The following is a 23,028-nucleotide window of genomic DNA, read 5'->3' on the forward strand; positions in this document are numbered from 1 at the left end:
CGGGGCCCAGGAGGGCAATAGGTGCACACGTGGTGGCTTGGCTGGTCCTGACCCAGAGAGACGCCCCCCATCCAAGCCCAGGGCGCCCATCACAGCTTTAAGGGCCCCACTCTTGTTCTTGGAGGCCTGAGATGGCCGTGCCCCTTCTAGTGTGGCAGCCCCTGAGCCAGGCGGCCTGGCCCTGAATCTCAGCACACTGCCCGGCCCTGCCCCCAGGAGGTGCCTACTGAGGCCAGCCTGTGGTGCCTCAGTGGGAGGGGAAGGGGAGACTCTGTAAACCCCCATGTGTCCTCTGTGTGAGTTTCTGGCCATGCAGAGGGGCTCAGGGAAACCATGACTCCACACAACTTCCTCAAATTCTTCACCTTTCAGATCACAGGCCAGTGGGGGCGGGCCCACGGGAATGCTGGCCCTGTGCGGATCAACGTGGTGGGGGAGATGGCGATGGGCACCCTGAGCCCCAGCAACCCAGACAGCAAAGGGTCCAGCCGCCCCCCAACCCCCCCAGGGATCTCCAAAGCCTGAGTTTGCTGCAGACCAGACATGTGACAGTCACAAAGCTGGCAGGTCCTGGCTGGCTGCAGGCGGAAACACAGCCCTTTCTCCCACCCTCCCTGCATCCAGGGTGACTGGCACTTGCTGGGTGCTGATGGCTGGACACAGAGCCAGTCACCAAGCTGGCCCTGTTGGCCCAGGTCCCCCTCTCAGACCAGCCTGGAGCCTCTGGGCATTTAGCCCATCTCCTACCTCCTCTGGGAGTCCCAGGGCTGCCCGCCCCAATGTCCAGCCACTCTCTAGCCCCCTTTTCATGCCCCTGTCTCGGAGGGCGGCGACAGGGCAGGAGAGCGGCTGATGGTTTCCAAGCAGCCCCTGAAAGGCAGACCCTCCTGAGAGCACAAGAGGCTTCACTGGATCCCACACGGGACCGGCAGGGGACCCAGGCTGGCTGACCCCAAGCCCTGCTTGCTTGCCCACGTTTGGGGAGCATGAGGTCATTGTCAGGATTAGGATTAGGAAACTGCAGGAGCGATTAGAGCGTGTCCTCCTGGGCACAGCTGGGCAAAGGCTCCCCACTCAGAGAGGCTCTACGCCTGTCCCGCGGGGACCGCTGTTAGGGTGACCTCACACAGCTTGGCCCAACACAGTGTCCTCCGGGTGGGCAGCCTCACGGCCCCTCTCACCAGGCCAGGCTCCGGGGAGGGGAGGCCCCTGCCTGTTGCTGTGCACCCCGTGTGGGAGCCGCCTTTCTGACCTGGGCTTTTTGGTTCTCACTCTCCTTTGAGCGGCTTAGTAGGCTCCCTGCCCTCCCGGCAGAGGGAGACCTGCACCGCCTGCAGGCCCCGCACTGTCTCAGCACAGGAGCCTCTCCATAGCCTTGGGGGTGGGAGGAAGGGGCAGGGCCAGGAGCCTGGAACCATGTTCCCATCCTGAGGACAATCATCCTGACGTGTCATAGAACTGGGGACTCCATCGCAGTCCCGGGCTTCAGCCCTCTGTTGGCCCCATGAGGACGCCAAGGCCCGGGGGGTTGCGGGCCTGCCCAGGGTGGTTAGCGAGGCAGCGCCCATGAGGTGCCCCAATGCTGGGCCCCTTCGTCTGCCTGCCCCCCGCCCTCTGCCCCCGGAGTGATCTAGGAGCAAGTGTAGTATGGGCAGGAGGCTTCGGGGCCCCGAGCGCTGCTGCTGCTGCTGCTCAGGCCTAGGCAGGAGCTCCCTGAGAGCTGGGGCAGAGCCTGAGTGACATGTGACCCTGGGTTTAGAGCCTGCAGCAGCCAGGCCCTCCTGGGAGCCACCCCCAATCAGCCACCCTGCTGGGCCCCAGGCCCAATCCGGCTTAGCTAGCAAACTGCAGCGCACAGACTAACTCAGCACTCCCGAGCGGGCAGCAGGGCCAGGCCAGCACCTGCCTCTCTGGGCTGTGCGGCCAGGATGGGGCGCGGAGACGGGCGGCAGCGCCAGAGGAAACCCTGGGAGTTGGGGTGGGTACCAGGTAGGTGGAGTGGGGTGGAGGGGATGGCCGGGCTCCCCACAGCCCACGGGGTGACAGGGGCAGCTTATCTGCTGCAGATGACCCATCCCCCAGTGGTGGCAGTGGCGGCAGTGGCAACGGCTCTGGTCCAGCCACATGAGTCCCTAGGTTCTGTGGTACAGCAGCCTCAGCCCTGCCCCCTCTTTGGGCAACTGTGACACTGATTTTTGGATACACAGCCTGGCCACAGGTGTCCCAGAGATTTCACTTCTTGTCTTCTTGCTGCTTTACAGCAGCCTGTCCTGCAGTGGCAGCGAGGAGGAGGTCACACACAGTCTATCAGCCAGCGGCCCTGGCCGGGCGGGCGATATCCCCAGTGGCAGGAATGGGGGCTGGGAGGCAGGCACAGCTGAGGCAGGACTGGGTCCTGGCGTTTGAACAAGGTTATTCCCTGTCATCCTTGCTAGTGAGCCTTTTCGGGGCCCAGCTCCAGCCCGGGAAGGCCATGGGATCCCACACCGCCTGTGCCCTCAAGGGGCACCCAGAGGGCCATAGAGATTGCAGCTTTACAAAGTAAACAGTGGCAGTGCTGGTCCCATGCCCTGGAAGACTTGCAAGTAGGGACCGGGGGACTTGCGCCTGGGTTGTACACATAGCACTTCCTGGCCCCGTGTAAGTCCCTTGGCCTCCCTGAAAACGGGAGTCCTTGTAGGGACCCCGCCGACAGCCCTGAGCCATCAGAATGATCAGGGGTGTTCAGGTCGAGCCAGAGAAGGGGAGGGAGATGGTATGCCTGGTGGACCACACTTGAGGGGAGGGTGGGGCCCTAGGAGACACGGCTGGAGGGGACCTAGGGCCAGGTCTGTGAGAGGCTCTCAGCTGCTCTGGCATATACAGCCAGCCTGCAGTTTCCCTTGGCAGATAAAGTGGTCATTTCTAAAGTATTTAGAGCTCATGAATATTGAGGGTATGAGGTAAAGAGCTAATTCATCTTTGTGGTGTTACTGAACTCAACAGGTTTGCCGTTTGGGGTGCTCTAGTCAAGAGCTAGCTGTGGTTGTCACAAGGCTTAGTTTTATTTACTTGCAGCAGGTGAAGGAGAGAGGATTTGTATCCAAAGCTCTGTCTTCCAGAGGGGAGGCTTAGCCAGTGCATGTACACACTATTCGACTAATCACACTGATTACATTTATCAGGTTGAGTCCCTGTGAAGCTCATCTTGCTTACAGCTGCATCTGCAAAATGCTGCTATGTTTTAACAGTTAGGCAAGTGGAACATTTAGTAATAACATTTAGAACTGCCCAGATCTTGAGACCCTTGTTTAATCTGAGAAAACTGCAATCATCTTGCCCACTTTGCATTCGCTGCTAGGAAGCCCAGAGGCCAGATAGCACCCTCTGATGAGAGTTCATGGGAATTATTTACCATCACATTTGACTACTGCTTTCTACTGCTGTTTGTGACTCTTTTATAAGTCTTGTTTTAAATGCCACAAGTTGTGGGAAAGCAAAGCACCCGTCTGTCAGAACTCACTGAGCGATGATTTCAGGAGCTGCGCAGGGTAGGCAGGGACCGCTGGCGGCAGACACGATGGAGCAGCGCTAAGGAAGCGCCAGGGCACAGGCAACAGGTCTTATGCAGCTGCCAGGTGGTGGTCTGGGGACCCGCAGGGCTTCCAGGCTGCTAAGAACTGGAAAACCATGAAGCACCTGTCATGTGTCTCGCCCGTATTGAGACTCTCGTGTGTGACATAGGCTGGCCTCTTCGTCTGTACGGCATGGCAGGCAGGCAGGCAAGGGGGCTGTGCCTTGTGTGGGCGGGACCTGGCTTTGAGCGGGAAACATGGCTCTGGGGACAGGAGGCCCCCTTGCCCACTTGCAAACCAGTCGGTGAGCCTTATAGACTCATTTCTTGCAAACTCAAAGTAGCCCAGACTTAAAACTGCCCTGGACAAAGGCTCTCCCGTCCCCAGCACCTAAGTGCATAAGGAGGTTTCTTCTCTTTCCTGAGGTCTCCCGGCACCCCTACCCCCGACCAATGCCAGGACACCTGTCAGTATAAATCCATGCCCCTTCTGGAGGAGCAGGTAACGGTGGCCACACTTGACCTTTTGGGGAGGGTTGAGAGGCCCCTGAACCTGCGGTGCAGTGAACACACCTCCTCCCCAGGGTCCTGCCGGGGAGCTGCTGGGACCTGACCTCGGTTTCCTTATCTGTCAGATGGGGATGATACCAGTCCTCCTCCCTTGAGGACTTTGCTGGGTGAGCTGAGACAGGGAGCCATGAGCACAGGGTCTGTCAGATGTTACTGTTCTATCTCACAGGCGGGTCACAGCTCAGAGGGTGGAAGGGCTTGTGTAGGAACCCAGGCCTGCCCACAGCTGATGCTGAGCCCTTCCCACTGCACTTTGCTCGTTTCCTGGGGCCTCCATTTCCACGTCTCCAGAAGGGGGGGGGGCAGCGAGGAGCACATTCTGTGCGGGTGCTGGCGGTGACATGACAGAAGGAAGGTGCCCAGTAGAGGCCTTGTTGAAGGGGTGATGTGCCGGGGGCCAGCTGAGCAGCCAGTCCTCCCCGAGCTGCGGGCTGGGGGCCCCTTCTGCTGAGCCAGGCCCGCCAAGCCCAGGACACCACCCCACCGGGAGGGCACTCCTTCACCCAGCAGATGTGCTGGACCAGCTGCTGAGTTTTGGGGATTCCATGGGACAAAAAGAAATAAGCACAGTCACTAGAGAAGCAAACTTGCAGAAATGACTTTGCAGGAGAGGCGAGTGTCTGAGGAGGCCTGAGTGGGGTCAGGGCCCTTCCCTGCGGGCAGGTGAGAGGCCTGAGCAGCACCGGGAGGTAGCAGGCAGGCAGAGGCATGAGCGCTGGGCACTGTGCCGATGCGGCTGGTGGCCCCCGAAGGAGTGTCCCCACATCACCTCTGGCTCCCCCGACAGCTCTCTGAGATAGTGCTGCATTTGGCCCTGTCAGAGATGAGAGTCCGTGTGCCTTTCTCCCTCCAGAAAAGCATGTCTCTAATGCCCAGCGTCAGACAGCGTGGTGTGTGGCGCTGGCAGCTGGTGCAACAAGGACTGGGAAGGGAGGGCTGGGGAGTGGCGCCCAGAACCTGATACAGGTTGGGCCAAGGAAGCGCGTCCCTTCTTACCCAGTGAGGAGTTCAGACCGGGCAAGCCCAGAGGTCCCGGCCTGGACCTTGGTGCCTTCCAGGGGCAGCAGCTGAAGCCTGGGTCCTCCTTTCCACTGCAACGTCAGGGGCAGGATGACCAACCCCTGCTTCATGAGACCTGGGAAGCTGAAAGAAGCCGGATGTTGTAGCCTCAGGTTTGAAGAGGGAACCTTAAAAGCCACCTTATGTGGTAACAGACTTGGAGGTACCCCCAGTCCCTCCAGACAAGACCCCATCACCTGTGTGAACCGGGCTGTACAGCAGAACATGGTGGCTTTCCTTCTTCCTGTGCCAAAGCTAGGGACTGGCCTGAGCTGTCAGGGGCACCTTGGGTCCCAGTGGGGACAGGGGTTGTGACAGACCTAAGGTCTAGCACACACTGAGGATGTGACAGCTAAGAGCTTGGGCCCCAGTCGTGGTGAAAAGCCAGCTTCCCCCGCTGCTGCTGGCAGGGCAGGCTCGGCCAGCACCACCTGGGGTTTGGTGCTCTCGGGTGGCACCGTGACGGTGGGACGCCGACCGGAGCCGTTGCTGGGCTGGCTCTTAGAAAGCCTGGGTCCCTGTGCCCCTGTGAGAGCCAGAGGCGGGGGCAGAGCTGCTTCTGGGCACCCGAGGAAGGGAAGAGGATGGAGGAGAGAAGGCACCCCAGGGTCTTCCTCGCTGCCCTGTGGGGCGGGGCAGGGCGGGGCAGTGGAGAGGGGATGGGGCAGGCAGGCCCTGTGCTCACAGGCCCCTCTCCCTCCCCAGGCCTGCAGGGACTTCTTGGAACTAGCGGAGACACACAGCCGGAGATGGCAGCGCGCGCTGCAGTATGAGCAAGAGCAGCGCGTCCACCTGGAGGAGACGATCGAGCAGCTGGCCAAGCAGCACAACAGCCTCGAGCGGGCCTTCCGCAGCGCCCCTGGCCGGGCCGCCAACCCCACCCAGAGCTTCAGCGAGGGTGAGGGGCCAGGGACTCTGTCCAGCCGGCTGGCACTCCGTCCACTCTGCCCTCGGCGTCCGCCTCAGCCAGCTGGCTGTGCTTCCTGGGCCCCCAGTACCCCTCCCCTTACCGTGGCTTTCTATTTCCCATGCCTGCCCCGGTCTGGCAACAGTCTCCCTGCGTCAAGGTTCCAGTTCTCAAAAGATAAGTTCAGTGAGCCCAGCTGTCCCCTCTGTGGCAGGGCTGCCAGGGGGCCGCCACAGGCTAGGAGTCATGGGCGCCCTGGGAAGGGCAGAAAGAGCAGCGAGGCCACAGTCAGACCGACCAGCGTTACTGAGAGCAGAGGCAGCGTCTGCAAGTAGGGAGGCCGTGCACCAGCGCACTGGCAGGAGGGCACAGTCCAGTCCGGAAAACCTCGCGAGGGCAGCCACAGCCTAGGTCATCAGGACCCAGTGACCGAGGCAGGGCGGTGGCAGGGGCAGGGAGCGGGAGGAGGGGCCCACGAAGCTCTGGGCGTCCTCAGGTGGGTGAGACGAGCCTTTGTGAGGTTGCCAACTGACGCAGCAGCTTTGCCTGTGTCCCTAGGAAGCTTCCTGACTCCCAAAGGAGAGGACAGTGAGGAAGATGAGGATACCGAGTACTTCGACGCCATGGAAGACTCCACATCTTTCATCACCGTGATCACAGAGGCCAAGGAGGACAGGTGGGCTCTCCGGTGGGGCCGGCTACCCTGGCAGGACCCTCTCCTGGGTCAGCCGCCCCTGCCTTGCTCTTCCTGTGCTCCATCTGTTCCTCTTTGCACGTGAGGTTTTAGGTCTCGTTCCAGATGGCATTTTTGCTTTGATTGGTTCTGTTGTTCCTTAAGTCAAAAATGCCAAAATTAAGTCTGTATCAGGGTTTCATTTTAAGTGGAGATGGAGAACAGGGCACTGGCTGGATCCAGGTCCACCCTGGAGTCAGGGGCTGGGGCTCCCTCAGTCTCACCTCAGAGCTGCACAGGGCCCCAGCTGCTCCCTCTACCATGTCAGCATTCCAGAACAGATGAGATTTAGGCAGTCTCTTTTGTTTTCTAGTTCTAAGCCTTTGTTTTGTTTTTCATAAAAATCTGCCCTGTCAGAATATTTCTAAATGCACAATTGGGACATTGACTATCAATGGAAACCATGTTGTCGCTCCAGGGACCCCAGGAAATGCCTGCAGGGTGACCCTGCCGGTGCACAACACGTGCAGGGTGAGGCGTTAGCCAGGCGGGTTAGCCAGAGGGGAGCATGCTGGGGCTGGAATGTCAATTTAATATAATGGGGAGCTCTGTCCTCATTCGGGTCTTGATACTCATCAAATCACTCAAGATCCTAACAATAGAAGGTTTGGCAAGTATGGCAGGGGTTGGGGGACACAGAGGTGGTGATAAGCTCCACAGGCGTCTGGGGCCCTGCTGTAGCCTAGAAGGAGCTGAGTCCTGGGAAGTGATATAAGTGACCGCAGCCTGTGCTGCCCACTGCCACCGTTACCCATGGCGCCTGTCAGGCACAGCGCCTCCCAGGCTTGCCCAGGAGTGGAGGAGGAACTGCAGGCTTCCTGGTGGCCTCACCCCCAATGTCGGTTCTGCTGCCCCCCACACCGTACCTGCTTTCCACAGGCCCCTGCAGCCCAGTCCAGGGGAGCAGGCTGGTGAGAACCCCTGGCTGCTCCTTTGTTGCCTCCTTGGACCCATGTGCTTCACCACTTTCCTCTCATCACTTCTTCCAGGGAAAGGGCTGTTATCTCTCTTACCCCTCATGGGGTTGCCGGTCCCATCAGCAGTGGGACTGGAAATCAGCAGTGTATTTCTAGCTAAGAGTCATTTTCCAGTTCCCAGCATTTTAAAACTGCTTATATTGCTCCCCAAATGAACATGGCGTGGCCGTTCTGAACTTCCTTCCACTTCATCAGGCGACGGTGGCACCCTCTGGGCTCTGCAGCCAGACGGGTCCTGCTCAGGCTCCCTGCCCTCCCCCCCCCGCCCCGTACCTGGGACTGCACGGCCGCCCCAGCAGCATCCGTACCTCGGCCACAGCCCCAGGCCTCTCTGCTCCCAGCCAGCCAGCCAGCCAGCAGGTGACTCTCCTGCTTACCACCGCATTGGCTCCCACGGCTCGGGCACAGCCACTCCTCCCTCATGCTGTAGCCACGCTGGGCAGTAGCAGGTCCGCTGCCTGTGTGTCCCAACGGTAACTCTCCATACCAGCCCCAGTTCCCCCAATGACCTGGGTGAATCCTTCATGTTCCTGATGCCCTGACAAGTGCCAGTCCCCTACCCTCGCTGGCCTAGGTCACCCCTCCTTGGGGCTCCTCAGAGCCTGGGGCCATCAGCCATAGTGCCCCTGCTGCTCTGGCCAACCATAGCCCAGTGTTAATGGGCACAGGGATGCATCCGACCCACATCCTGCCCTTCCAGGACCCACCTGGGGTGAGTCAGACGAGCAGCCAGAACACAGGTGTGTCTGTGACAAAGGGGCCCATGGGGCTCCAGGAGTCTTCCAGAGGTGCCACCCCCTGGCCGCATCTGGTCCTGGGTGAGCCGGCCTCATGAGGCTGTGCACAGGGACCTCAGGTGAGGGCTTTGCGAAGTATTTGCTGTCACAAGGCATCAGTCAGTGGGAGGCCCTCCAAATCACCACCCTGTGGTCCTGCAGGCTTGTGTGAGCATCCTGAATTGAGGGAGGAAGCCTTGGACGGGCTGTCCCTCAGACCTCACCGCAGGGTCTGTACAGAGGTGGCCAGGTTCTGGTGAGGCCTCTGGATTTGTCAGTAACCTGCCCCCGCTTTTGTGTTTCCTGCAGAAAAGCTGAGAGTGGGACCACAGGCCCTGCGGACTGGACCTCGGCAGACAATGTGAGCAGCTGAGGAGGGAGGCTGGCGCCTTGCGCTCGGGGCCCCTGGGGCAGCCCAGTGCCCTGGCCGCCTTCGGGTCCCACCCATAGCTGGTCCTCAGATGTCCCTGGGTCAGAGGGGAGGGCCAGGCTGGGAGGGCCAAGGGCGTGCTCTTGGCCTCTGCTGATGCTTCTCTGGCAGGTGCTGGACGGCGCCTCACTTGTGCCCCAGGGCCCCCCCAAAGTCAAGAGACGCGTCCGCATCCCCGACAAGCCCAACTACAGCCTTAATCTCTGGAGCATCATGAAGAACTGCATCGGCCGGGAGCTCTCCAAGATCCCCATGCCGGTAGGGGCGCAGGCAGGGTGGCCTCACTGGGTCCCCTGGGGCTGTTTTCTTGTGTGTGGACAAGAAGCAACGGCCTGTGCAAAGCACAGGCGGCCCCGAGTGGCATTTTCTTATGCCTGAGGAGCATAGTGAATTGTTGAATCATGTTCACCGGCACTGCCACAGCCCCCGCAGAGCAGAGGCCTCGGGCCCTGAGGGAAGGAGCCAGGAAGGGGCTCCGCGCTGATCGGAGACTTGGGCTCCCCCAGAGCGTCTCTGCACGAGACAGGGCCTCACCATGTCCTGGCTGTCCTGACCTCGTAGACCGGGAGTGGCAGGATTGGGCTGTGTGTGTTGACAGGCAGGCCCTCCCGGTGCTGGGAGCTGTCCCCAGCCCCGCCTCTAGCAAGGTCACACAGTGGGCTGAGGGCAGGGCCGGCATGCTCCTGCTGCCAGGCCACAGCGGCATCTCCACAAGGGAGGAGCTTGGGGGTTCCAGGCCAGACTTGGTTTCACTCTGTGCCCCAGCACAAGTCCCTTCACATCTCCAGCCTCTATGTCCATGGGGGGAATAACAGCACCCACTTCTACGCGTCAGGGAAGACCCTGCCCGATGGCTGGCCCAGGGTCACAGACCACCACAGGGGACTATGCCCCACTGAGGCTGAGACGGGGGCCCAGCCACAGGAGCTCTCAACAGAAAACTTGTGTAATGGCTCAGAGGATGAGAAAGGCCCATCTTGTCCATTATTCACTCATTCACTCATTCCTGTGACTCAGTGTCAGAAGCCCTGGCCTTCCTGGTGTTTGTGTCCTAGGGTGGGAGACTGACAGCAAACGTTATGCAAGTGTGCGAGACAGCAGGTCAGGAAGCGGTGAGGGCTGTGCAGAAAGCAGGCAGGAGGCGCTGGGGAGGCGAGCAGGTGCAGTTGGGGTATAGGGTCATCCGAGAAACCTCCCCGGAGGTGTCACCTGAGCAGCAATGTCCCTGAACATCGGAGAAAAGCAAGGGTGCTCTGCTGACCCCAGGTCTGTGCTGGGAGCAGCTGTCTCAGCTAGGCACCCCGGCCTGACCCCCACCTGCCTGCAGGTGAATTTCAACGAGCCCCTGTCCATGCTCCAGCGGCTGACCGAGGACCTGGAGTACCACCACCTGCTGGACAAGGCGGTGCACTGCACCAGCTCAGTGGAGCAGATGTGCCTGGTGGCCGCCTTCTCTGTGTCCTCCTACTCCACCACTGTGCACCGCATCGCCAAGCCTTTCAACCCCATGCTGGGGGAGACCTTCGAGCTGGACCGCCTGGATGACATGGGCCTGCGCTCCCTCTGCGAGCAGGTGAGGCCAGCTCGCACTCCGGCCAAGCTGCTCCTGCTGGCCTGGGGTCAGAATGAGACCCATGGGACACAGCCTCTGACCCTGACGTGCCCCTGCCCAAGGGGCCGTCAAGCCGAGGTCCAGTCAGGCAGCTAGGCCTCCTGCAGCAGGGGGCGGGCCCAGGGACACGCTGTCCCGGCAGGCCTCCTGGGTAAAGTGAGGGCCACTGAGGGAGGGGAGCTTGGTGAGGACAGTGTGCGGAGGGGCGGGGCGGGGGGGCTGTGAGGGCTCGTCTCCTGGCCAGGTACCAAGGAGCAGTGGTCCAGGGACATTTGCAGGGCAATGCTGGGGAGTCCAACTGGGTTGGAGCGTGGGGTCACCTCTGAGCTGGCAGGGCAGGCCTGCACCTGGGGGCCCTGGCCAGTGATGGTGGAGGCCTGGAGTGCGAGGAGCGCAGGGGTCCTGCCCTGGGGCATGGAGGCAGCTCGCCTCCCCTCTCCGTGCCTCCCCGGCAGAGACACAGTCTCCCCATGGGACAGAGCCACAACCAGACCCCACAAGCTGGGAGCCTTGGCATCTCAAACTCACCTGTGGTGTCCTTGTGTGAAGAGGGGCAATTCTGTGGCTGCTGAGAGGGGCAGATTTGGTGGGTGCTGCAAGGACCCAGGCAGGTGTGCAGAAATGTGCCCAGGACAGAGCTTCCAGGTCAGGCTGCCGCCAAGCATCCTGTGTGCTGGGCATGGCTCCAGCCCTGGGGATGAGCTCAGAAAGTACATGGTTCAGTCTGGCAGCGAGCTGAGAAGGCAGCTGCGTTGACCTGGAGGAGGTGGCTGTGGTGGCCGGAAGAGGGGAGGTCAGAGTCCGGCACGTTTATGAGGCAGAGCCTAGGGATCTGCTGATGCTCTGGAGGTGGACAGACAGGGGGAGGCAGGGGAGGGTGGCAAGGATGGCCCCAGGTCCGTGGCCTGAACTAGTGAAGGAACACACTAGTTTGCTCAACAGAGGTGATCGGGTGCCCATGATATGCCAGGTGCTGTTCAGGCATGGAGGGTACAGCCAGCTGCGAAGTGACTATTCTCATGGGGCTGGGGGTGAGGGACAGGTACTATGTATGTCAGATGGTTCTGGCTCTTTTTGCAAGGGGCTGGTCAAGGAAGGTTTTTTTTGACACAGAGAGTGAGGGATGGCAGAGGGGAAGACGGGCAGGCGGCCAGGAGGCTCTGGCGGCTGGAGGAGGCATGACATCCTGACTTGTTTTATGGGTCGCCCTGGCTGCCCTAGTAAGAGCATGAGAGTGCAGCAGGGACACTTGGAATCCACTGTGGCCTGGGGACACGGGTAGGGAAGGGATAGATTCTGGATGCATTTTGAAGAAAGGACAGCTAGGATTTGCTTAGGATTAAATCAGGTACATGAGAAAGAGGGGCCAGAGCCGACTCCAAAGCATTTGATGTGAGCAGCTGTAAAGACCAGACTGCCATCCCTGAGTCTGCTAGTGGGTGTGGGGGGCCCCAGGCAATGGGCAGGCTCAGGGACACTCACCCGTCGCACAGGAGTGGGTGACGGGTTTGGCCTGTGCTTCTGAGATGTAGGAAGGAAGTGGCGGTGCCCCGTACGGAGATGAGACGCAGGCGGGGCAACAGGAGCTCCGGTCGGTCTGAGAAGCCACCCGAGTGGGAGTGTCTGTGGGCAGCTGCGGGGCCCGGCTGCAGCGCTGGGTGAGGCTGCGGCAGGGGCCTGACCGATGCCCTCAGATGGGAATGAGGGGTTGCGGGGAGGCTGAGCCCTAGGACGCTGTGACCAAAGGAGCCACACAGAAATGAGAAAGGACAGACAGGGAAGGCTGATAGAGGGGGTCCTGGCAAGGGGGCGGCGATGAGCGGTGCCCCGTGCTGTGAGAGGAAGGCGCAGAGGTGCTGGGGGCCCTGGCGTGGGTGAGCAGGACTCACAGCATCACCCGCCTGGACTCCCACCCTGCAGCCACGCTGGCCAGGACGCAGGGCTCAACTCTGCCCCCTCCCCAGTTAAAACGGCTTCCTCAGCCTAGGCCTCTTCAGTCAAACAGCGCAGTAGACGTGCCCCTTTGTGGGGCTGTGGGGGCTTAGCTAGAAAACGGGCACAGGAGCCCTCAGTAGAGAGAAGCACCTTCACTTTATCAGCCCTCAGCACAGCCTGTCACAGGTAACGTGACCCCCTTGAGGCACAGGCTCTGTCATCACCCCAATTTCACAGCCCAAGAGTCAGGTGTAGAAGAGATGCCCCAGCCCTTGTCTCACGGCCACAGCACGTACAGGACGGCCACCCAGGCTGCACCCACTGCCACGCCCTTGCTTCGCCCTTGGAGCCTTCCATGGGTCTGTGGTCCCCAGAGCAGCAGCCGGGCCTGCTGTCAGGGCTGCAGAACTGGGCACGGGGCAGGCTGGCCCTGTGTCCTGCAGACACTCACGTCCTGTGGGTCTGGTCTCAGGTGAGCCACCACCCTCCATCAGCCGCACACTACGTGTTCTCCAAGAACGGCTGGAGCCTCTGGCAGGAGATCACCATCTCCAGCAAGTTCCGGGGGAAATACCTCTCCATCATGCCGCTGGGTGAGCTGGGCCCTGTGCTCTCCCAGGGCAGGGAGCCTTTCTGGATAAGGGGGGAGGGTTTTGCCAAACCCAGAAACCAGCTTGGGCCTCCAGGGGTGACACTGGTTTCCCTGCGGGCATGTTCCCTGCTCCCTCCTCCCAGGCTTCCTGGGTGCCCCCTTCCCCAGTCGGCATAAATACTGTGTCCTGGGATCAGGACTGTGGGTGGGTGGGTAGGCGGGCAGGCTGGCTGGGACCTGGCACCGCAGGCCACAACATCTGACCCTGTATCTCACCTCCAGGTGCCATCCACTTAGAATTCCAAGCCAGTGGGAATCACTACGTGTGGAGGAAAAGCACCTCGACTGTGCATAACATCATCGTGGGCAAGCTCTGGATCGACCAGGTCACGGGGTGCCTTAGGGCAGGGGTGTGTGGCCCGGGCATAGGCCGCTCACCACTAACTACCCTCCCTCACCAGACAGGGGACATTGAGATTGTGAACCATAAGACAAAGGACCGGTGCCAGATGAAGTTCCTGCCCTACAGCTACTTCTCAAAAGAGGTGGCCCGGAAGGTAAGCAAGGCCACCAGTCAGAGCCTTGGGGGCTGGCCCAGAGCAGGCCCATACCTATGCTCGTCCTGCCAACATCCACAGGTGACAGGCGTGGTGAATGATGGCCAGGGAAAGGCCCATTACGTGCTGTCAGGCTCATGGGATGAGCAGATGGAATGCGCCAAGATCGTGCAAAGCAGCCCCAGCAGCCCCAGCTTGGATGGGAAGCAGAAGACAGTATACCAGACGCTGCCGGCCAAGCTGCTGTGGAAGAAGTACCCGCTGCCGTGAGTGGGGCTGCCAGGGCCCGCGGAGGGCGGTGGGGCAGGGTGAGGAGCGGGCAAGGAGAGCAAGAGGAGGTGGCAAGTGGGCAGGGGACAGGGTTCCCTTGCCTGTCCCCTGCCCGGCCAGACAGGAAGCAAGCAGCCTAGGGGTCAGAAGGAGTCCACGTGTAGGAGAAAAGTGTTGTGTGGCTGACATCCCAGCATGGGAGCCAGATACCCAACTATAAATTAGTAGTAAGTCCTATGCAGGGGCTTCAAACAGGTCACGGGACAGAGTCCTCATAGTCCAAGAAATGGAACCCAAGAAACAGAACACTATAAAAAGTGGCATGACAGACTCCAAAGAGAGCAAAACAGAAGTTCTACAAAGGAAAAACAACTGAAATTGAGTACTCTGTGGGAAGGTTTAATGGACTCCATCAACTGAACATAGGTCAGAAGAAATAATCAAAAACCAGGAGACAAAACCTGAAAAAGAGAAGCTAGAGAGAGAAGGCTTACCACCTAGGGACCCGGAGGGAGTCCCTGAAGTAGCGCGATCGGCAGCCTTGGAGCATCGCCGATGCAGAGACTCCGCTGGATCCCAGGGCTTTGCTGCAGACGCCCAGTGTGACAAAGGGAACTGGTCTAGGAGGGAGAAGACATTATCTGAAGGGAAACAGCATAGAATTTTCCACACATGAATCTATATACAGTGAAACTGTTGAAACTACCTAAACAAGAATATACCAAGCAGTCAGTTTTGAAAAGACGTTACTCCTGAGGAACAGCAGACTGACAGCCGTCACCTCAGTGGCAATAATGGGAGCTTGAAGTCAGTCACAGATCTTCCATGTGCATAAAGACTCCCTGCTAGAAGCTGAAGTAGACATTTCCGAACAAATAAAAACTCATTTTGCCACCAGCACTCGCACGAAAGGATATATCTCCAGCAGAAGGAAGATGATATCAGATGGAAGATCTACGATGCATGAAGAACAGAAACTTATGTGAACACTGAATAAACACAATAACATGGGATTCAAAACCTAAACAGAAAATGTAACTGCAATCACGTAAGTCAAAGAGGGATAAATGGAAGGAAACTTCTTGAAGACCCTCATGCCATCCAAGAGAAGGGTCAAGGGTCAAAATGTGCATTAGCTTTTGACTGTACGAAATACGCATACTGCAATTCCTAGAATCATCACTAAAGTAATGTGTCTAATGGAATCTTGGTAGAAAAGTAAAGAAATAAAAATGGAGAGGAGAAATAGTTAAACAATGGAAATGAATTTCCCAAAATAAAGAAATCAAAGACCCCAGGTTGAAAGGGCCTGTAGAGTTCCAGGGACAAGAAATAAAACTTTTGCATAGACCACACTATAGCAAAAATTAGGAATACCAAGGAGAAAATGTTGATAGCTTCTAGAGAGGAGTGAAAGGTTTCACTCAAGAATAAAGAATCAGATTAACATCAGATTTTTCAATAGCCAAAGTTGGAGTAATATTTTTCAAAGTAATGAAGAAAAGAAATTAGAAGGTAAATTTTTTTTATCCAGCTATCATTCAAATATGAGGGCATAATAACACTATGTCCTCAGGGAATGGCCTCAGCAGGTTTGATACCCAAAAATCCACAATGGAAAAGGTATCCAACACAGTACTTTAAAAGGGGGAGAAAAACCCAGAAGGTGCTGCAATATACAGAAGAAAAAGAGAGATTATACTAATAATAATCCAGAATTGAAAGTGCAGATAATGTTAACGTGATGGGGTTTGGGGAAGATAGAGGACACCATAGGATGTGAAGGAATGCTAAGTTCTTATTAGAAGGAAGAGACAGATACAAGATTTATTTTTTAAATAGTAAGAAGAGATTAAAAAGAAAAAGTACAAGGCACTCGCTACCTCCCTGGAGCACACCCACGGCTTTCCCTTCCCCCTTTTCTACCCTCCTGAGTGTGCATTCTGAACTCTAAGGGACCCCACAAGACTTGCAACCAGGGGAGCAATGGGCAGCAGCAGCTCATCCCAGGCTAACCGCCTGAACCTGTCTCCAAGGCCCCGTTTTCTCTGACTCTCCAGGATGCTGACAGCAGCCCCACCTTGGCTCCCTTCTTTCCTACAATGTTTCTAAAGAGCCAAAGCAGCCCCCCGCCCAGGCTCTGCCCTGTTGCTTCTTCTATCCTAAACCCTTCCTTGTTTCACTGTCTCCAGCTTTAATAAACATACTCTCAAAATTTTTTTAAAAAAGGAGGTATAACAAAAACTGTAAATTAACACAGTAGAAACAGATCCAAGAGTAGTAAATAGCTGAGACTCACAAGTTAAAAAGCAAAATACTGATAGGATTTTATTAAAGTCCAGATACATGCACCTTCTAAAAGATATCCAAAATACGAAGATGTGCAAAAGTTGAAACTCAACGATAAATATATTATGAGAATACATACTAAAGACCTATGATAACTGTATTAATATAAGGTAAAACAGAATTTAAGACAAATGCATTATTAGGGATGGAAAAGTTGCTACATGATAAAAGGTTGAGTTCTTCAAGAAGATAAAATAGTTCCAAACATTAAACAGGTAATGAAACAGCCTCAATGATATACAAAGCACATATTGGTAGTAAAGGGAGAAATTGATAAATCCATCACCACAGTGGGAGATGAAAAAATTTCAGTATACACCTTTCACATGTTGATAGGTCAATAAGGGGAAAAAAACCAACCAACAGAAATGATGGAGATCAAAACCACACAGGATAATACACAAACTTACTGCTGCAACAATCAGAACATACTTTTTACTCAAGCAGGCATGAATTGTGTGCTGAACTCTAATAAAGCTTCAACAAATTTACAGAGGGTAGCCTACAGACCACTATCTATGATAAGACAATTAAGTTAGAAGCTATGAACAAGATGACAAAAAGTCCCCACCCACATATTTGGAAAGAATTTTAAGTTGCTAAATAAAGCATGGGTTAAAAAAAAAATTATAATGGAAATTTTAAAATACCTGGCTGAGAATGAAAAGATGACAAGACAGGCTGGCTGTAACAAAGGCAATGCTATTAGGAAATGTATTGCCTTAAATAGGTAAATATTTTTTACCTATTCCCTGAGGACATAGTTTTATTATGCCCTCATATTTGAATGATAGCTGAACAAGCTCATTAATTTTTAGGGCTTTTTTCTTTTCTGAGTTTCTCTCCTAAGAGTTAGAGAAAGTTCAACATAGAAACCCAAGAAAAGAAGAAAATATACTGTAAAAATAAGAGCAGAGATTAATACAATAGAAAAAAGTAAAAGAAGTTTCAAAAGCTAAAAGTTGACTCTGAAAAGAAAAACCTGACAAGGAACTACTGGCAAGACTGATCAAGAGAAAATATACAAATAAATATTAATGACAAGAATTTCATATGACATATAAAGTATAAAGAGAATTAAAATTCAGATGAAGACAAATTCTTTAAATAAAACTTAGAAGAACTGAGTCTAGAAGAAATAGAACACATGAATAGTCTTATAATAATTTAACAAACAGTCCATTTAAAATTCCCATAAGGAGCCCTGGCTGGGTAGCCCAGTTGGCTGGAACATCATCCCACTAAGCCAAGGTTGCACGTTTGATCCCCAGTCAGGGCACATACGAGAATCAACCAAACAATGCATGAGTAGGTGGAACAACAAATCAATGTCTCTCTCTCTCTAAAATCAATAAATTTTTTTTCAAAAATCCTGCAAGGAAAACCCAAACCCCAAATACTTTTATAGGTGAATTCTACCAAATTTTCAAAAAATGTATTATCCCAATCTTATATAAAATCTTCCAGATGATAGAAAAAGAATATTTTCCTGTCTTATGAGGCCAGAATCATCCTGATACCAAACCAGGCTAAGAGAATAGTGGGAAAATAAAAGTTTTACCCTATTTCACTCAGGAATATATAAGCAAAATTCCAAAACAAGACATCAGAAAATCCAACAGTGTATAAAGAGGGTAAGATAGCATTCTTCAATTATGTTGAGTTTATGCTGAGTATGCAAGGGTGGTTTTATATTAGAAAATCCAAAAATTAATTCATTACAATAATAGATCTCCATAGACTCAGGAAAAAAAGTATCTTAGCTGCCTTAATATAAGATTAATACACCAAAGTCACTTGCATTTATACACATTAAAAGAAAACAACTAAAAGATACAAGAGAAAACACCAATTATGTTATCAGAGAATATCAAGGACCTTCTATCAATGTCCCTCTCCCTCTCTTTCTCCCTCCCATCCCCTCTCTCTAAAAATAAGTAAAATCTTTTTTTTAAAAAGACAATTTTAAAAAGTGGAAAGCATATATAACCTTGGAGAAGATAAACCTGAAAAAGGATTAGTATCAAAATACATAAGAAGTGTTTTACCACAATTAAAAATAATAATTAAAAGATACATAAAGAACTTCTAATCAATAAACAAAAACAATGCAAGGGAAAATACAAGAGTCATGAACAAGAAAAAACAGGTATGGCCAGTCACCATATGAAAATTGACCAACATTATTGATAATTGGGGAAATGCAAATCAAAGCCTCAATGAGAAACCATTTCATCTTCATTTAATTTGGAAAAAATGAAAAAGTCTGACAGTACCAAGTATTGAAGATGATGTGAATCCACAGCATCTCTTACACATCACTGGTGGGAGTGTGAACTGGTACAACCATGTCGGAAGGCAGCTCAGCCTTACCCTCTAAAGAAGAACGTCAACAGGCTCCATAGCCCAGCAGTTCCACTTGTAGGTATGTTCTGCAGAGAAACTCCTGCAAATGTGTAACAGGAAACATGCGTAAGATAACTCCATAGCCAAAACTTGGAAACAACTGTAATTGTTGGGTGAATAACTGCTGAATTCACAGGAGAGAATACTATACAGTAGTTAAAACAAATGAACCACAGCATAATTGCAACCATATAAATTTAAGCACTATATTGATAAAAGTAAAAAAAAATACATCATGATATTCCTCTTATGCAATTAAAATGAGTATGTAAAATATATATGAATACACACACTTAAGACTATTTAAAGATGCAGTAAAATTACATCAAAAGGAAAGCGAGGGACTGGTGAACCCAGGAGACTTGCTGATGGCCACCTGAGAAGGGGACGGGTGGGTGAATTTTCCATATAGGCAGATGTAGGTTTTGTCAGAATTAACCCTATTGTTTAGGGTGGCGAGACTGCAGTAATACAAGCAGGCTATGCAAGGACCAATAAAGAGAGGGTGTCATGTACCAAGGGCTATGAGTAACCCACAACTGTGCACTGAGGTCCAAAAAAGGAGAACAAAAAGAAAAAACAAGATAGATTTATAGGTGTTAGATTTCAGACAAGTTTTTAAAATACAACTATATGTGGCTTACAAGAGATGCATCTTAAAAAATAAAGATTGGAATAAAAGGATGGAAAAAGATACGTCCATGGGAAAAAACCTACTGTAGCCATATTAATAATGAAAAACAGACTTTAAAACAAAAAGACTTGATAAGAGGGTCATAATGATAAAGGTTCGATTCACCATTAAGGTAAGTTTTACATTTTAATGTACCTTGTATGTAATAACACAGCCTCAAAATATATACAGCAAAAGCTGGTAGAAATATAAGGAGAAATGGACTAATTTGCAATTAAAGTAGAGAATTTTAACACAACTGCTCTGATAGAAGCAGCAAAATTTTGAAGTCAGGAGGATTGAAACATGGAACAGACTGTCAGTGGCCAGAGGGGAGGGGGAAAGGGGAGAAGGGTGGAAAGAAGGGGAAGGGACTAGACAAAGAACACGTATGAATGGCCCATGGATGCAGCCAACGCTGGGACTGACGGCGCAGAGGAGGGCAAAGGGGGAAAATACGGAACAACTGTAAGAGAATAATTATTTTAAAAATTATAAAATAATAACAGTAATAAACAATAGGAGGACTTTGAGGAGGATTAAATAAACGAACACATGTAAATTGCCAAAAAAAAGTCAGGAGGGTAAGTTTGAACAATAGAACCCACTGGACATTTGGATAACACTGCACAACTCTAAACGCATTCTTTTCAGTTGCATGTGGAACATTTGCAAAAATCAACCATATCCTGGACGCCAAAGCAAATTTATCAAAAAACTGAAATTATACCAAGTATACTATTAAGTATGACTCCAAGGCAAGTATACTATTAAGTATACAATACCAAGTATGACTCCAAGGCAATTATGCTAGAAATAAAAGTGAGTATAAAAATCTTGATACGAAGAATACGTCCAACTAATCCATAGGTCAAAGAAGATACGGAAATTAGTACATATTTACAACTGCATTATATTGAAAGTATACATACCAAAAATGGTGTGAAATACAGACTTAAAAATGCACAGATTAGAAAAGAAGAAAAGCTGGCATGAGCTAAGTATCCATCTTAAGAAGTTAAAAAAAAAGAACAGCAAAATAAACTTCAACAAAGCAGAAGGAAGACTGTAAAAGCAAATCAATAAGGCAGTAAAACCTAACACAGGGCCAACAAAATTTCATCTTCTGCCAATGAATGAATGGACAAACCTCTGACCTGACCGTTGAGGATAGAGAGAAGGCACGTATAACCAACATCACAGACATCACTGCAACAATAATGAGAATATTATGAAACAACTTTACACTAACAAATTTGAAAAAGTGAACAAAATGGAAAAATTCCCAAGAAGCATAATGAAGCAGAACCGACGCAGATGGTGGCGCAGGGAGGGTCGAGCAGCTGAAGGGGGCAGCAGGGCTTTGCCGGCTCCTGGGCGCGCGAGCTGGAGGGGAGAGAGGGGAGAGTCGGCGGGGCGGGCGTCCTCGGAGCCCAGGGCGGCGGAGGGGCGTGGGGCGGGGATGCGGTACGCTCCTGCCGTGCACCACGCAGGGAGAACGCGGAGAACATGTACTACTTCTCGGAGCTGGCCCTGACCCTCAACGAGCACGAGGAGGGCGTGGCGCCCACCGACAGCCGCCTGCGGCCGGACCAGCGGCTGATGGAGAAGGGGCAATGGGACGAGGCCAACACAGAGAAGCAGCGGTTGGAGGAGAAGCAGCGCCAGTCGCGGCGCCGGAGACTAGAGGCCTGCTCGCGGGGCTGCGGCGCGGAGGACGGTGAGGCCAGGGGACGGAGGGGATGCCCCAGGGGGCGGGAAGGGGTGCCTGGGGGACTGGGGAGGGGGTTCCCGGTGGGCGAAGGAGGGCCGCCTGCCCACCGCTCGCCCGCTGTGCCCGCCCAGCAGAGAAGGAGGCCGACGTGTACACACCGCTGTGGTTCGAGAAGAGGCTGGACCCGCTGACCGGGGAGACGGCCTGCGTGTACAAGGGCGGCTACTGGGAGGCCAAGGAGAAGCAGGACTGGCACATGTGCCCCAATATCTTTTGAGCGCCACCCCTTCCTGCAAATACAGGCCCTGCACAGCCTGGTGCCCCTTTTACTTAATGCACTCAATTTAGTACCTAACGGCCCTCCCACCCCACTGTTTTCCTTCCCCCCCCTTTTTTTTTTAATACTTTTTGGGGGCTCCAACCTTGGAAGGAGGAAGTGCTGGCCCGGTTCTCTCCAGCCCCCCAGGTGCCCCTGGTCACCTGTGCCCCTTCATTATGGACCTGGGCTCCATCAGGACCCCAGCTCGCAGTGACCACAACTCAGGCAGCTGGCCCGGGCTCTGGACTGCCCCATCACCAGCCCCACCCAGGGAGGGACTGACCCTCCTAGGGAGCCGCTTTTGACTTTTTTAGAAAAACGATCTCCACTTCTCTCCAGCCAAGATGTTTAGTAAATATTTTTAGTACAGCACTTAGTAGACAACTTTCTAAGTGTGCTTTCTTGCCACAAAAGTGTCCTGGCAAGAGCCCCTTCTTTTTAAGACATCAGGAAGCCAGAAAGACCCTTTGAGTACAGAGTATTTTGTAGCTCAACATAGCAAGACTGCCCCCCCAGGAGCCCAGGAGCCCACAGGGAAGGGACAGGGAGGGGCCGCTGGGCCCAGGAGAGCACAGGTTGTCTCTGGAGCTATCGCCACCGTGGGGAAGGGGCCCCTCAGCGTCCGGGGGACCGAGCCTTGGCCGTCTGGGGGCTGCACCCAGCCCCAGACAGGCCAGGAAAAGCTGGGGGCAGGGCCTGCAGGTGCTCCTCGCCCCGGAACCAGGCCCCGAATCAGCAATAAGAACAAACCCTCAGCTCAGCCTGGGCGTGGCCCTGGGCACCAGAGACCTAGCGTCTGGCCTTGGCTTCAGGCACCTCTGGGGCGCCCCATCTCAGCACCCCTGAACTCTTTATTTGCCTGATTTATATATATATAAAATATAAATATATATAAAATAGCTATTTTGCTTAAATTTCTATGGTATGTGGAAATGAAAAAATGATGAAGACAGGGCTCTCCTGTCTGAGTTTGGCCCTCCTGGCAGCTGTGCCCTGCCCTCTCCTTGGATCCCCCTCCAGTGGCTTCTGCCAACAGTGGGGGGCCTGGGCCACTGTGGCCACTGTCCCAACCTTTAGTACCCCCCACTCCAACCCTTCCCACTTCAGTTTTGTCCTGAAAACTCACCGCAGGGTTTTTCTTTCTACTCCAGGACTGGTTTTGTTTTTATAAGGAAAAAGGTGAAAACACCAACTTGTGAAATGCCTTAGGGTGCCCACCGCAGAGTCAGGGCGGCAGGCAGCCCACCCGGCCTGCAGCAGAGCCGTATGCTGTACCTCTTCCCAGCACTGTTTGTGGCGAGCGCCTTCTGATGGGTAATAAAAACCTTGGATTTGGCGTTTTCCGTGGCCCTGTCCCTGAATCTGTCTGTGACTGGGTGGAGCAGGGTTGATCCGAGAGCACAGGTGACAGACTGCGAGGTGGGGGGGGGGGGGGGGGGGGGGGGGGAGAGCGTGGGGCTTATTCTGCCGCTCTGAGCAGGCAGCAGGACGTTGGTCTGGATTCGGGGGGTGGGGGGCTGGGCCAGAAAAGGCTTTTTTTAGAAAAACATGTAAGGGCTGAGCCAGCATCTAGGGATGGGGTCACGGCTTTACCCG

General features: G+C 53.8%; 1 protein-coding gene across 4 annotated transcripts in view; it reads left to right on the top strand.

The window, feature by feature from the left end:
* The window catches only part of OSBP2 (oxysterol binding protein 2), a 131,555-nt gene extending 108,800 nt beyond the window's left edge, over positions 1–22,755 (top strand). The window contains exons 4-14 of one of the 4 annotated variants that reach the window (XM_054594037.1): positions 5,888–6,080; positions 6,648–6,765; positions 8,885–8,936; positions 9,117–9,263; positions 10,333–10,578; positions 13,025–13,145; positions 13,427–13,530; positions 13,606–13,701; positions 13,783–13,967; positions 20,893–21,119; positions 21,245–22,755. In XM_054594037.1, coding sequence (XP_054450012.1) covers positions 5,888–6,080; positions 6,648–6,765; positions 8,885–8,936; positions 9,117–9,263; positions 10,333–10,578; positions 13,025–13,145; positions 13,427–13,530; positions 13,606–13,701; positions 13,783–13,967; positions 20,893–21,119; positions 21,245–21,390 — 1,635 coding nt within the window. In that variant the 3' untranslated portion in view covers positions 21,391–22,755. The remainder of the gene's footprint in view (positions 1–5,887; positions 6,081–6,647; positions 6,766–8,884; positions 8,937–9,116; positions 9,264–10,332; positions 10,579–13,024; positions 13,146–13,426; positions 13,531–13,605; positions 13,702–13,782; positions 13,968–20,892; positions 21,120–21,244) is intronic. The other 3 variants (XM_054594038.1, XM_054594040.1, XM_054594039.1) reach the window with 3 other exon arrangements.
* The last annotated feature ends 273 nt before the right edge of the window (positions 22,756–23,028 follow it).

This window comes from Pteronotus mesoamericanus, unplaced genomic scaffold (assembly GCF_021234165.1).
Source record: "Pteronotus mesoamericanus isolate MK-2021 breed Mesoamerican mustached bat unplaced genomic scaffold, CSHL_Meso_final scaffold_507, whole genome shotgun sequence".
NCBI lineage: Eukaryota > Metazoa > Chordata > Mammalia > Chiroptera > Mormoopidae > Pteronotus > Pteronotus mesoamericanus.